Here is a 14,618-nt window from a genome sequence, read left to right on the forward strand (position 1 = left end):
TTTAACCAAAATAAACTCACCCACTGAATTTCAAAAATGCATAGCCAAGAATAAATTTAAATTGTGATATTTTCCCCATAACAAATTGTAGACAAGGAAGCATAAGTCGGTATTTTAAAAGGGAAGACGAGATTGGGGCAATGAAGAGATTACAATAAATACATATTTATATGCTTTCAGAAAGAATAATAAATTCTGAACATAAAGCAGTTAATATAATTTATTTGTTCCCAGTACAACAACAACAACCCATTTGATCAAATAAGTATAACCAGATTCAAATTTCAACCAAAAAAAAAAAAAAAAAAAAATCCCAACAATTCCAAACTAGCAAGCCAATATCAATACTAATTAAAATACAGAGGAATGCTCATAAATTTATTATACAGAGTAAAGGAATGGAGCATGAAACTCATGAATATGATAAATATGATTACAGTGAGCTTTATTGCTCATAGCATGAGCCAGGACCAGTCGGAGGACGACGTGCGTACTTGTTCGTGACTGGAGCAGCTTGAACCCCACGTCTGTTCAAGAGGCATCTAAAGTATTGCAACCGGGGTAAGACAGTTAGGGTAATGTTTCCGGTAGATAAAGCCTCCCTTTTGCTCCACAAGCGCTCTATGGCGAAAAACAGGTGAAAATGAAGTTCAATCTCATGCTTAACCAGACCAAGAAAAACACAAAAACAATAAATTCATCTTGGATACATTTTTTCTTTTTCTTTTTTTTTTTAAAAAATTTACATCAGAACTTGTCCTTTTATAACGATGCATAAAGTAAAAACAAGAGAGGCAACAAATACAAGTGAAGGTTACAGGTCCTTGCCTGCTCTTAAATGTCTTTATCTTATCTTCTTTTGAATATATTAAATTTTGACTTGAACCACCACTGATAATGACACTTAGCCAAATAGCTCAACTTTACACCTTGTACTATGGCTTACTAGACATGAATTGTAAACCGGATTACTAGATATGGACTCATAGAGATGCTTATTCAATTAGGTGGCACTCTGAACCTGCTCCAGTAATTACTGAAATGGACTGATAGAGATATTATCCAATTAGGTCCCACATTCCACCTCCTACAGTGGTTACCAGACCTAGAGACTCTCTATGGTGCCGATACTCTCTTCCTTTCGCTCAAGAGCTCGTATAATGGAGCATGCTTTTGTTGTATAGAGTTTGATAAGAAACTCATCCCCCACATCTAAGCTCGTTTTTCAGAATTATGTTGTCAAAAGATTCACATACTAAAATTGAACATTTCCAAACAACGACAAATACAGACCTTATTAAATGCTGAGAAACCATCAAGACCATGATTTGTTTTAGGTACTTCTAAATTTTTAAAACCTAGACTTTTTACTCTCTTTTTTTAAATATCTTTTCCTTCTTTTTTTTTTTTTTTTTTTTTTTGGGTATTATTAGAGTAATCTATTTGAAAAATGTACAAATATATATTTATGCGTATAAAAGAGAGATCATTTTTGGAAAAGTTTGTTAAGGCCAATTCCCTCACAAGACTACTCAAGCTTGCCACATACTATTCCATGTTTGTTGTAGGATCTCGAAAGTGCTAGTACACCTGAAGAATGCTTAAGATTTCATGTGTATGCTACAAGAATAATTTATTTTTCCTAAATGCATACCTGCAGCTGCTGCAGCTCGAGGCCATATTGTTTGCTGAACATCTGATGTATCAGCCGTCTCACCCCACATGCAAACTTCTCCTCCAAGCACAAGCTTTCGCTCAGAAGCATCATCTATTCCTTCTAGTGGTTCAGCAGTATAGAAACCTTCCCAAGGGACATCTAGATGGTCAAGATACCAAACACCTTGATTGCTGAAAATGCATCTGAAACCTTTGGCAACAACCTTAGGGCAAACCCCTGGGCCCAACCTATTACATTAGAATAATATATCAACAATTGGGAGCTTTAGAATTTTCACTTGAGAAACAGCACATAGGGATAGGAAAATCACCAATTATGCACTACGGTCCTCGGATTAAGATTCTCCGCAAAGGTATTAAAGGTTTCTTCCCTGAGAAGAGAAAACTAAAGTCTGTCATATCTGGATTTTAAGATTATAATACAGTATAAAGAAAAGAATAACAGAAAGGAAAGGCTACTGAAACAGCTGCCACAATTACTAATGGATCTTTGCAGAATAATGATAATTTTTTTCTTCTTTGTTTTTATTTATTTATTTATTTTGTTTGTGGGGTCATAAGCATGGAGGCTTGAAACAGGACAGGACATTTGAAAGACACAGGATTACCACCATGACGTCCAATAAGAGACAATAATTAATTAGTGCGCATGCACGTAGCAGTTTTATGTCAAATATATAATTTCAATTCTCATAAAGCATTCTCCTGTTTTTATAATTAACACTCATATCCAAGCATTTCTCTGACCTTTTCAGAAAATCCAAGAAGTTACATATGAGGAAAATATCTCTTACTTGTATAACTTTCCTCTCAAGCTAATTCAAAGATCAAATGAAATGAAAATGCGTAAACAAATTTATTGACATGTGACATACCAGTTGACAGGGGTCCAATTTTGTGAAATTGCTATGTCTTGTGCTCTAAGTACAAAGAATTGATATGCCTCTTTGGCAGTTAAGTTGTGATCCTGAAGCCTATATACAACATTATCAATATAAATATCAAGAATGCATAATGTGTTAGAAATCAATACCCAAAGCATTCAATCAAAAAAGATCTTTAACCAATAACTTCATGGTGCAAATGTTTTGTACATTTTAGAAGTCTTCTTCAAACCGTAACATTGCTGATTAGCATAGTTTTATGAATTACAAATGATCAAAAATCTTAAAAGGATGATCAACAAAACCAGGTGAAGTACCATTGCTTCACATGTGGAGTAGAGGTCCAGCAACCTGTCAAATATGAATGCTTCTCATCATTAATGATCAGACAGTTTAAACAAATAACACCAAACAGAAAAAGAGAGAAAGTTTACATGTTTTCTCATGAATAATATATGATCTCACACATACAAAAAACAACATAAAAGAGTCTACTTAAACATTACTACTTATCAATTCTAAGGATTTTCTAACAGATATCCAAAAAAAGAGTTAAAAAAAATAAAAAATAAAAAATCCACTTTGGACATGAGAGAATTTACAAACTGGCAGGAAGAGAAAGGGAAACTAAATAAATAATAAAGAACCACAACAACTTGCTAGAAGAATTTAAACTCCAACGTTAAATTTTATAAACCATGTAACAAGATATGGTTCCACATACACAAGTCACAATGATTTAAAGTAGAAGTTATTTAAAAATAACACCTCGTCCTGTTACTGCATTTCCATCATAATTTGCATTTATATTAGTGACAGAAAGTCATAGAATATCAAATCAGCACAAACAGCACTGGCCCTCTTTAACGATATTCCAATTTTGAACTAAACAAACAAGAACCTAGGTTTCTAAACTCCTTGATACTTATTAGAAGATTAGAGTAAACAAGCAAGAACCTAAGTTTCTAAACTCCTTCATAGTTATTAGAAGATGGGAGGATGATCTATTCAGTAACTGTTTCTTTTCCCTCTAAGATTGTTTATTTGGTTAAAGACAGAATTACAACACTTTTTGAGCTTGTAAAATTATGAGACGGAAATGTTATTATTCTTGCTAATATATTACTAAAGAAAGAAGAATTGAAAGAGTGAACTTGAAAAGGAACATCATTATCAGCAAAAAGAATAGATGGAGCTGTACTTCATTATTTTCTTTGTATCCTTGGGTTGCATGAGCATACACATTAAAGCTTACAACAATGGGAGTTATCCACACTAACCTGTATTAACTTCATCACCACCCAAGTGAAACAGCTCAAAGGGAAAAATCTTTCTCATATCTGTATGGGTACAAAATAAAAAATTTTAAAAATGATAATGATTATGAAGGCCAGAAAAAAATTTGCTAAGCACCCATAAACATTTACAACCATAAATAGGAAACAAACTTCATAAAGCAAAATTCCGAGAAAACACAAACATATTCAATAACAACACTAAAAAGTACCCAGAAGTTTAGCACTGCTAGAGTAATGGGTCAAGATTGAGAAAGACTAATCAAATGCAAAAAAGAACAATTACAATGGTGCCACTAAATATGCATATAAATAGTAAGAATACAGATTTCACCTTTTATAATTTTCTTTTTAAAAAAAAAAAAAAAAAAAAAGGGAGTAATTTATTTGTTGTTATTTTAACCGGAAAATACAGTATTTTGGTAAATTTATTTAGTATTACATTTACTAAAATTGACATCAATGCTTGCCATGATTATATTAATATGTCCTAACTTTTAATCCAATCACAATGTTGTGAAACTTATTAGTGTAATTAATGCAGTGTTGTTTCATTATACAATTCCAAAAGGTTACTTGAAAAATTATTTATTTTCCACTCATATACCATAGTTTCAGTCAACATAAACATGAACTCCAACCATTGACATTTCTGTTGACACCAATATAATAGGAAAGAGAAATGAATCCTTGTGCAATACCATGGGAACAGTTTGGAGGGAGCTTAACCTGACAGAAGGCCAGAAATCACATCAAAAGTAAAATTTTTTGAAACATCAAGCGGCTCTCTGCAGGTAGAAGAAGGCCAAACATCAGGATATCCAATGCCCCTGCACAAGATGGATTAATAACAAGTTTGTAGTTTGTCTTGTGAGAAAGACAATAAAAAACAGAAACAAGTAACCATGGCAATCGTAAGCAGATAAACCTTCTTTTTAGTTTTTTCGTATTTTTTTTTTCTTTTTACTTTTTTATTGTTCATAACTTATCAAGGTTTTGTAAGCAGAAATCTGAGGTGAGGAATTTGGCAGGGGTTTTTATCTTTTGCCTTCTGAAAGGGGGAAAAAGCGCAAAAACAAAAACGAAAAAGTAAAAAAGAGGAAGAGTTAGTATAACTCAAGCTTATATGATATTACCATCCTTTAGCAATTATGGCTTAGGGGTGTTTTATATATTCAGATTTCAACTGTAAAGAGTTTTACTCCTTAGATCTAAGAACCGAATGAAACTTAACAGTTGAGTATCTTCTTCACTTTCTAGAAAGCCAAGGCATGATTAAGGTATAAGAGATAAAAGACCACCATGACATGATCACAAGTAGAAGTGTTAAGCGACCGAAAAGCAATATCCTTTCATTTACATGATACCAAATCCCAGCTTTAGCCATAAAGAGGGAAATAGCCAACTACTTGAAGAAAATTCTATTGTCCTCCTTCTCATTTTAACAAATTCTTGTCGAGAAGAGTAGATGAAATCAGCTTTAGACAAAAGTTGACATTTGGAAAGGCTCTATATCATGATTTTCTTCTCTTAATAATATATCAGATTTAGCAAAAGTTGACATTTAGAAAGGCCATACCATGATTCTGCATGACCAGGGACATCTACTTCTGCCATTACATGAATACCTGCTCACAAAACATAGAAAGAGAGAAATTAAAAGCTCCATGAGTGTAAACACCTCAAATTCTAATGCAGAAGAAATAAACTTGCTCTTTAGCCTATTAAAGAAATATTTGCATTATAATTTCCCATAAATTCACAAAATTCCACATGTTTAAGACGCATCAGTGGCCCCAGAAAAGAAAAAGTTATTTAGTAGTCTCCTATCAAAGCTTCATTTATAGATATTCCACGCACCTCTTGCTTTGGCAAAACTTCACATCGATACATAGAAACATGGAAAAAGAGAACACAAAACAGAATCAGTTAATGGAACTGCAAGAAAAGATGTACTGCATATAGGTAAAAGATACCAGAGAACTTATAAACCATACATTTTGAAGGCTGCAAAACAGAAAGGTACTTGTAGTGCTTTTGGCTAAAGAATCAAATTTCAAGGGCAGATTTTTTTTTCCATCGAGTGCTTCATTCTTGTGTTTTCTTTCTCTGCTGAATATTAATCATAGTAGTCGCCATGAAAAAAGTAAATTCATCTTATTTTAAGGTTCATTATCCCAAGAAGTAGCATATTATCTTTTTTATTCAACATTTAGCATCCAATGGCTAATGGAATTGCAGCGTTTTATAATTAAGCCATAATTTAGGATTGTAAGAATAGGAAACCACACATACTGAAATAATACAGATGAATCGGGGAAATATTACAATTTTTTTCCTTTTGAAAAAGAAGAACTTTTCAAACATACAAGTCACAAAGGGACTGATAAGTTATAGAGCCTTACTTGACGATTTCAATTGCATCCTCTACTGTGTAGCGCTCCCACTTCGTATATGCACCTTTCCACAAATTTGGATATGTTGGTACTTCTAGAGGAAATGATTGCTCATCTATGACGTGCCAATGAAGAACATTCTACTTAATGTAATTCTCAAAATCAGTATTACATGAAAAATCAGTTGTTAAGCAAAGGATGGCACAAATATGAGGTAAGTGCTAAATAGTTAAATGAAATTTACAAATACAAAATTCAGTCCTAACAAAAAAAAATGACAACAAAGTGGTAATATATCTTACAAGTTTAGCATATGACATAGAGTTGATTATCTGCTTAATTACATCAATTGGTAAATAGTGCCTTGATGTATCTGTAGAGACAGTTGAAAGATGGGAATATGTAACATTATAAGAATAGGACAATGAATAAATGAACCATGAGGATTACTTTCTCTGTTAATAAAAAAGATATGGCTCACCAAGCAGAAGCCCACGATAAGCAAACCTTGGTTTGTCTTGGATATACCACGGTGCCTGGTATACTTGTACAGACTTAGTTCCATAGTCAAAAGTACATAATTGGCTGAATGTCTGGATATAGAAAAGACTAGGAATTAGATAAAGGACAGTTATAGCTTATAGTGTCTAGAAAAAGTATATAATCATGCCTATTTAGCACACCATATATTTGCTAGTTTAATTTATAGAAATGTAATTTAAGCAATTCATCATTGTTTGGTCTAAAAGTCAAAATCAGATCGTCATTCCAATTACATCTAAAACCAATTGAAAGGATATCAAATGATTTTAATCAAATTCTTATGCATCTAAGTGTCATTGCCACAGACTTGACAATAACATCTGAACAATAAGCACTCGGTATGGTTCAGATATAAGCTGTTATATGCCTTTTCATATATATGCCAATGGCACATTACAACAACGGCTATATTATCACAAGACCCTATTTGACAGAAATTGCCAGTATAGAAAGATATTACTAAGAGGAATAACCTATTAGAGATAGCAGTTTTTAGTGTCAAGAATACCATGAGAGCATTATACCACCAGCTCGAAACTGCAAATTTAGCAAGCATCTGGGTCCAAAAGTGAGGATCACAAGTAGTATAATTACCCATTTATTGGTCATTTCTCTTACTCGCACAACACATTCATTCATTTACCATCTTCCATACATCCATGCCTAGTCTATCTAACTCTATATTAATTGAAGACGAGATAATCTTCTCTCTCCCTATCTCTCTCTAACTAAATATTTTAACCAACACTCCTAAATACATGTGGGATTGTACATTAACACGCCTACTTTGTAGTGTAATTCAATAAAAAGTCATGCATACCTCCAACCCGCGCAGAGCACCATACACAGTATTTGCCTGCAAAATGAATATCAACATAGTTGAATATATAATTGTAAAGGACACCCATCTAGGATGAGAAAAATCTTTAACTATATACCCAACTCAAAAATGAATCGTTTTTATTAATTTTTGGACACAAATCATAGATAAACCATTGAACTTCAGAAATAGCCATAGAGGTAAATATGTTAACTAAAACCTCGTTTATGAAAATCAGGAATTTAGGATAAAGACGACAGGAATGTTCCTCCATATAATCGACCTGAATCAATTGGGCGCATATAATGATCACTAATAACGGCGATCTTGAAACCTCACACTTTTTCATAATCTTTAGGAGTTAAACATTTCAATGATTTGCTTAGCTCATACACAATGGGATATCCAATAAATAAAATTATAACTACAGCAATCTAGATGTTACTCGGGAGTATTTAATCATGGTCTTACAAACTGCAACCAAGGAGAGGCAGTAACATTAGAACCGAAAGTTCCCATGCGAAAATTGTTCTAGAAATTGAATTTTCAGCATAAAAAGAAGTGAACTAAGCCATCTAAGATATCTAAGCCGTCCATCAAAAGTCCTTCGAAACAATGCAAAGGCTAAAACCATAACCTCCAACCCCACAGCTTGCTTACCTCAATGGTTGCCTCCCCAACAATCGATTGCCCATCATTTTTCGCCACAAACAAAGTATAGCTCTCATCTACACCAAGTTGAAGCTGCAAGCAAAGAACCAAAACCCATTTTCAAAACCACAATCACTTTCCCCAAAAAAAAATAATAATAATGAAACATGATATAGAATCTAAAAGTCTCCCAAAAAAAAAAAAAAGAAATCCACCACTGAAACTGAATCAAACCCAACTCACATCTTCATTATCCGAATCAACAACAATGCTCAATTTGCTAATATCATAGACGACTCTTCTCCCCCTCAGTCTCCCAAAAAGAGAAAGCCCATTGCTGTGCTTGAATATAATCCTCCTATACCGATCAAAAGCCGCTTGGAGAATAGTGGAGTCGCCTCCGTTCCCCGCAACGACAAGCGAAAGAGCCGGGTCTACGGACAAGGTCTCATTGCCAGAAGTGAATTCATATGGCAGAGGCCATAGATACGTGAGGGAGTCGTTGACTTCGGAGACTGAAGGGACGGAATCACAGAGGAGAACAGAGAAAACCACAGTGAATAAGAAGGAGAAGAAGTAAGCGGTTGTGGTATGGGATTTTGGGGAATGGGCGATCATTGTTTGGGAAAAGTTCAAAGAGAAACGGAGAGAGAGAGAGAGAGAGAGAGAGAGTGTGTGTGTTGAAGTGTATAGCTATGGTGTGGGGATGAGCAGGGAAGGAGCAGATGGCAGAAACATTTGGGTGGAAAGAAGAAGACAAAGTGGTTCAGTACATTGTTTTTTTGTAATTTAGCCCTCTCGACGAAGCACACCTCAGGCTTTCGTTCAGTTTGTTTTGTTTTATAATTTACTTGCTCTGTCCACACTGCCAAACCAATCATTTTTGCCCACCACTATTCGATAAACTTAAAAAATAAATTAATTAATAAATAAAATTAAATATTTCCACTAAATTAAATAATATTTTTTAATTTATCAGATAATAATTTTTTAAATAAAAAAATGCTATGCAAGTTTAACGTGTTTGATCCCAACACCTCTTAATTTTATTATATATATTTTTTTAATATTATATTTCTATAATGAAAAATATTATTACATTTTTTTATATTTTATTTTTATTTTAATATAATATTATTTTTTAAAAGTTGTACTAATAGAATTAAATTATACCTCACTTATCTTCTTTTTTAACTTATAAAGTGTTTTTTTTTTTTTAAGATCTAAACATACACAAAAATAAATATACATATTTCTTTTAAAATTGCTAAATTTTTAAAATATTGATATTAAAATCCTTATTTTTCAATATATTAAAAAATCAAAAATAAATTATCTATAATAATTATGATTTTTTAAACAAAATTCAAGGGTTAATCTTAATATATTTAAAACTACTTCTTTTTTTTTAAAAAAAAGTTAATTTTTCAATTTGATTATATTATTTTTATTCATTAATTTATTTTAAAAAATAAAATAATTTCATTAATTGAATGATAAATTGGTCAAATTTTAACTTATTATTAAAGGCTTTTTTTTAATATGCTACATTGAAAGGAAAGTGAAATATAACTAGATTATAATCATAATTTTTATAATAAAAATATAATATTAAAAAAAAAGTAAAATAAAAAGGATTATATAGTATTTACCTTTGATTTTATTAGTATTACTGGCAAAAAGGAGTACGTGGCTAGATATCTAGCAAAATATATATATATATATTAGAAATACCAATATATTTTTTAAAAAAACAAAATTGTTTTATTTATTAAACATTTTTCTTTTTTACAACAATACACTCATTACAAAAGATCGAAGATATATTTTCAATAATTTTACTTAATATATTGTTTAGCAAAGCTTATTTTGCATCCTTTAGATAAATATTTATTTAAAAAATTTTGACTTGGTATTTGATCCAAATGTAGTGTAAGTGCTATGTTTAGCAAAAGTTATTTTGCATCCTCTAATAAAATAAATTCTTTAAATAAATATTTATTTAAAAAAAATTGAATTGCTATTTGATCCAAATGAAGTAGTATAAGTATTAAGTACTATGTTCACATGATTCATATGTTCAACACAGATCATTATCTCATACAAATGCGGTTGGGCTTTCTTTTTCTACAGTTGCATTAAGATTTTTTTCTAAAACTTAAGAAAGAGAACTAATTTTCACCTTACCTCAAGTCTATAAGAAACATACTTGGGAATCAATCTCCATAATAAAGGGTGAAGAGGAATTTTTTATCCATTCATTTTTTTATACTTTGGATAGGGGAAATAAATGATAAGGACCTAAGCAAGAAAGTACACCATTTTTTTTTTTTTTTGGATAATGAAAAAATGGGTCTCCTGGTAATCATCTTCGGTCCAAGTTTTGGGGAACTGTGAGCCATTAACAGCTGTAGCTTTATAACCATACAAGCCACCACCGCGCGGTTGTTTCTATCGCCCTCAGAATCCACACCAACACTCAGATGGGGCTTGCCAGAAATTGAATCCGCAACTCCTGCAAACAAGTGTGATGGGTTCATCGGCTTCCTATCTGATCCACCCCATTGGGTGTAGCGAGTACACCACCTTGCTTGCATGGTTTATAGGTTTTTATAATTCATTATATATATATATATATATTATTAATATAATTTTTAAATCTCAAATTTTAATAAATAAGCATATTAATGTATGCTTGCAATTTATAACCATTTAAACATGTCCATTTGCTTTGTTAGTCTATCTTTTTGCTTTTATCACCATACATGATTAGGAAGCAAGAAAATTTGGGATACGTAAGAGAATGTATTCGAGTGTTATAAATGAAGAGTGCTTAGCACATGTCTTAAACTCTTAAACATTGTAGATAAGTACACATGACATTCGTCAAGTCTCTAAATAATTCTAGGTAGGATTGGACATTATCTAGATTGATATGGTTTTTGGAAAAACACCAAACCGAATCAACCTAAATTCATCAATTATGTCAACCCAACATAAATCATTCATTGAGAAAAAACCAACCAAAACAAAATTGAATTAGTTCAAATTTGTTTAAATTGGTTTGTCGGGTTGAATCTTGCTATATTATTGTATTTTATAAAAATTATAAATTACGTTTAAACTCTAAAATATTATTAGCATAGCTTTTAAAATTATTTTATGCCTAAATATTTAAAATTATTTCATACTTAATCCTTATAATGACTTTTATAGTTTTGTATTACATGTCAAAATTGAATATCTAAACATGTATCATAAATTAAAACTTTACATACTAATATTTATGCTAATATAAATATATATAATAATAAGATGTAATAAATAAGCATTATAAACAAATGTTCTATTATCAAAAATAAAATATAAATATTATAAAATGTCAAAATAAAAATATAAGCAAAGAATATATAATTAAATTTTTTAAAAATATTAATTAGTAGTTTGATTTGGTATGAGTTTGGATTAAGTGGGAAAACTCTTCCACCCACAACCAAATCATTCAATTTTTCAAAAATTCAAATCAAACTAAACTAATTAATGTATAAAAATAAAATAAAAAATAAACCCAGATCCAACCAATTGGTTTGGTTTGAGCAAGTTTTGTTGGAACTTTGTGGATTCAAACCTTAACGTAAGGTGTGTGACATACACTTAACTTTCATTCAAGGTTTAAGATTTTGGTATCAATAAAAATATCGAGATTTTAAAATATGAAAATATCGAAAATTATCTAATATTAATAAAAACTTATAAAAAATAATGAAAATTGACGGAAATTTATTTTAAAAAATAAAAAATTTATTAAAACTCTAGGATTAGTTTATTTAATTGATTAATTTAATTATTAAAATTGTAAAATATTAAATAGATGTTATAGTTTTTTTAATCAATAAATTTAAATAAGCTTTAGCAATTAAAAATATACTATTATTAATAAAAAGATGTAAAAAAATATATTTTTAATAAAATTATTTATTACTTAAGATATATAAAACAATTATTAAAATTATATTATAGTTTATAAATGTTCTTTAGTTACTATAAAAAACTCATGATTAGTTGAAAATTGTTTGTAGCTTCTACATTTGTATTTTAAAATGTGAAATATAAGAAGTAATTATTAAAATATATATCTATTTGATAAATTTGTATGTAATTGTTAATATATCATCGATATTAAAATCTTAAACCTTAGTTGGCAGAAAATATATTTTTTGCACATCTTTCAATTTTTGTCTACATTCTAATTTTTATTTATTTTATAATATTTATACAAATTTTAAATTTATTATTGTAAAAAAATAATAATAGGTAGGTAAACTTATAACTTGTGATACTAATGTTCTCTAAGAATATGTTAGATAGACTTGTTTAATGTAATTATATATATTGTTTGTCAAATTTGAATTTTTTTTATTTACCTAATTATTGGAACACAGTTAAAATATAAAAAAATAATTAATAATATTAATTTTGCAAAAAGTTTTACTGAACATCAATTTATATTTATAAAAAATTTTGATAAAAAATTTAATCAAAAAAATCGTAGATATTTTCAAAATTTCTATGAAAATTTAATGGATATTTATAAAATTTTTGAAAATTTTCATGGAAACTATGGATATTTTAACTAAATTGTTAAAGACTCAATATAAATATTATGATGAAAATTTCTATGAAAATTATGGAGAAATACGAAAATTTAGGTGAATATTATGGAAATTATATATGTTTATACTTGGGAGCTAAATTTCATTCAATGTGTTTAAAAATTAGAAATTTCATAAAAAGTTTCGATATTTTAAACTATACTTTTATTTTAAAACTAAGAATCTATAAGGAAATGTAAATTTATAACCTTATACATAAATTTTGGCAACAAATAACGTTTTTCTATCATTTTTATAATTTTCTATTTAAATATACAAAAATGAAAATTATTCAGCCTAAAAAAGTTAACCTAATTTTGTTTATGTTGGTACTTTAATATAAATAATATATGTAAATTTAAAAAAAAATATATATTAAATAATAATATAATTATATACAGGATAGATAAGGCATGGGAAATACAAATTCATGTCTTTTTGCTCTGATATGTTTATGTTTATAATAAAATCCTATATGCAACAGTTATATGTGACTTTTGGAAAATGATCAATAATCACAGCTAGCATAAATCAAATAAAGTATAATTATGTGTAACATCAAAATAAAATATGTGAATCCAATATATTAATTATTCTTTTAGTAAATACCCATATATAAATATTTAATTATGAGTGATTTGTTGTATTATATAATTTAGACAACAGCTGCAACTGAATTTGGAGATTGTGTTATTTTTGACAAATAATTGCCCATTTAATTTTAGCACAAGTTTTGTCAAACTTAAACCCAGGGAAACAAATGTCGCCGATAATATCGGTTGTCGGCCACCGTCGACACCGAAAGGGGGGGGGGGGGGGGGGGGGGAGGAAGTTTCTGTCAGGATTGCCGAAGGAATGTCATCGGAGTCGACGAGTATCGTCTGAATTGTCAGATATCGGTGAGGGTTTCGTTTTTTGGGTGAATATGGTGGAAATGAAGTGGAGAAACCAGCAAATTGTTGGCGGCTGTCGGTGAAAATTTCGGGGAGATCTTAGCCGACATATGTGTGTGTTTGTGATCTGAGATCTGATCTGGTGTGTGTGCGTGTGTGTGTGTGTGTGTGTGTGTGTGTGTGTGTGTTTGTTTGTGATCTGTGATTTGGTTTGTGTGTGTTTGTGAATGTGATCTGGTCTGTGCGTTTGTGTGTTATGATGTGATTGGCCAAGAAGAAAGAAGACTGAAGAGAGGGGCGGCTGAGAAGAGAGAAGAGAGGAAAGAGAGGGCTGACCGGAAGGGAGAAGCCGAGAACTGAAGGAAAAGAGATGGCTGAAGGGAAAGAGAGGGCCGAGAACGATCATTGGAGATCCATAATATTATCATTTTCCAAACTTAAATATTATTAAAATCATTCATTCCTTCCGACCTATGAAAGCATTAAGCATACCAATGATTTATTAACAAAACATATTACTAACTAAATAAAATTCAACATATATTAAAATAATTAGACCTTACATATATTAAAATAATTAGACCTTCATAGTTAGGGCTACATCATAGCCCTAGCTATGAAAATTAGTTCATGGAAAAAATAAATTTAACATTCATAATTATTAAAAATAATAAGGTTCACAATTAAAGAGAAAAGAGAAAAGAATAAAAACTATTAAAAAAATCCTCCTCCAAAAGCTCTCTAAGTCGTAGCCTTCTTCTCCAAGCAAGCCCACGTTTCTATGCTTCCTCCAAATTCTTCAATTGA

At 30.3% G+C, this 14,618-nt stretch overlaps 1 protein-coding gene across 2 annotated transcripts; it reads right to left on the reverse strand.

Annotated features, from left to right (window-relative positions):
• Positions 1–191: 191 nt before the first annotated feature.
• LOC107404088 (beta-hexosaminidase 1) lies at positions 192–9,088 on the reverse strand. Of its 2 annotated transcripts, XM_016011039.4 has the most exons (15): positions 8,510–9,087; positions 8,276–8,359; positions 7,616–7,651; positions 6,734–6,845; positions 6,555–6,625; positions 6,262–6,392; positions 5,717–5,733; positions 5,436–5,484; positions 4,586–4,686; positions 3,842–3,901; positions 2,879–2,912; positions 2,553–2,651; positions 1,989–2,048; positions 1,655–1,905; positions 192–621 (listed from the first exon to the last, which is right to left on the reverse strand). In XM_016011039.4, exons 1-15 carry the CDS (start codon positions 8,882–8,884, stop codon positions 446–448), a joined length of 1,656 nt encoding a protein of 551 aa, XP_015866525.3. In that variant the 5' UTR covers positions 8,885–9,087; the 3' UTR covers positions 192–445. The 2 variants fall into 2 exon arrangements, with proteins under 2 accessions (XP_015866525.3, XP_060675686.1); XM_060819703.1 differs by lacking the exon at positions 6,555–6,625 and having other exon boundaries at positions 6,262–6,367; positions 8,510–9,088.
• Between the last annotated feature and the right edge of the window lie 5,530 nt (positions 9,089–14,618).

This window comes from Ziziphus jujuba, chromosome 8 (assembly GCF_031755915.1).
Source record: "Ziziphus jujuba cultivar Dongzao chromosome 8, ASM3175591v1".
NCBI lineage: Eukaryota > Viridiplantae > Streptophyta > Magnoliopsida > Rosales > Rhamnaceae > Ziziphus > Ziziphus jujuba.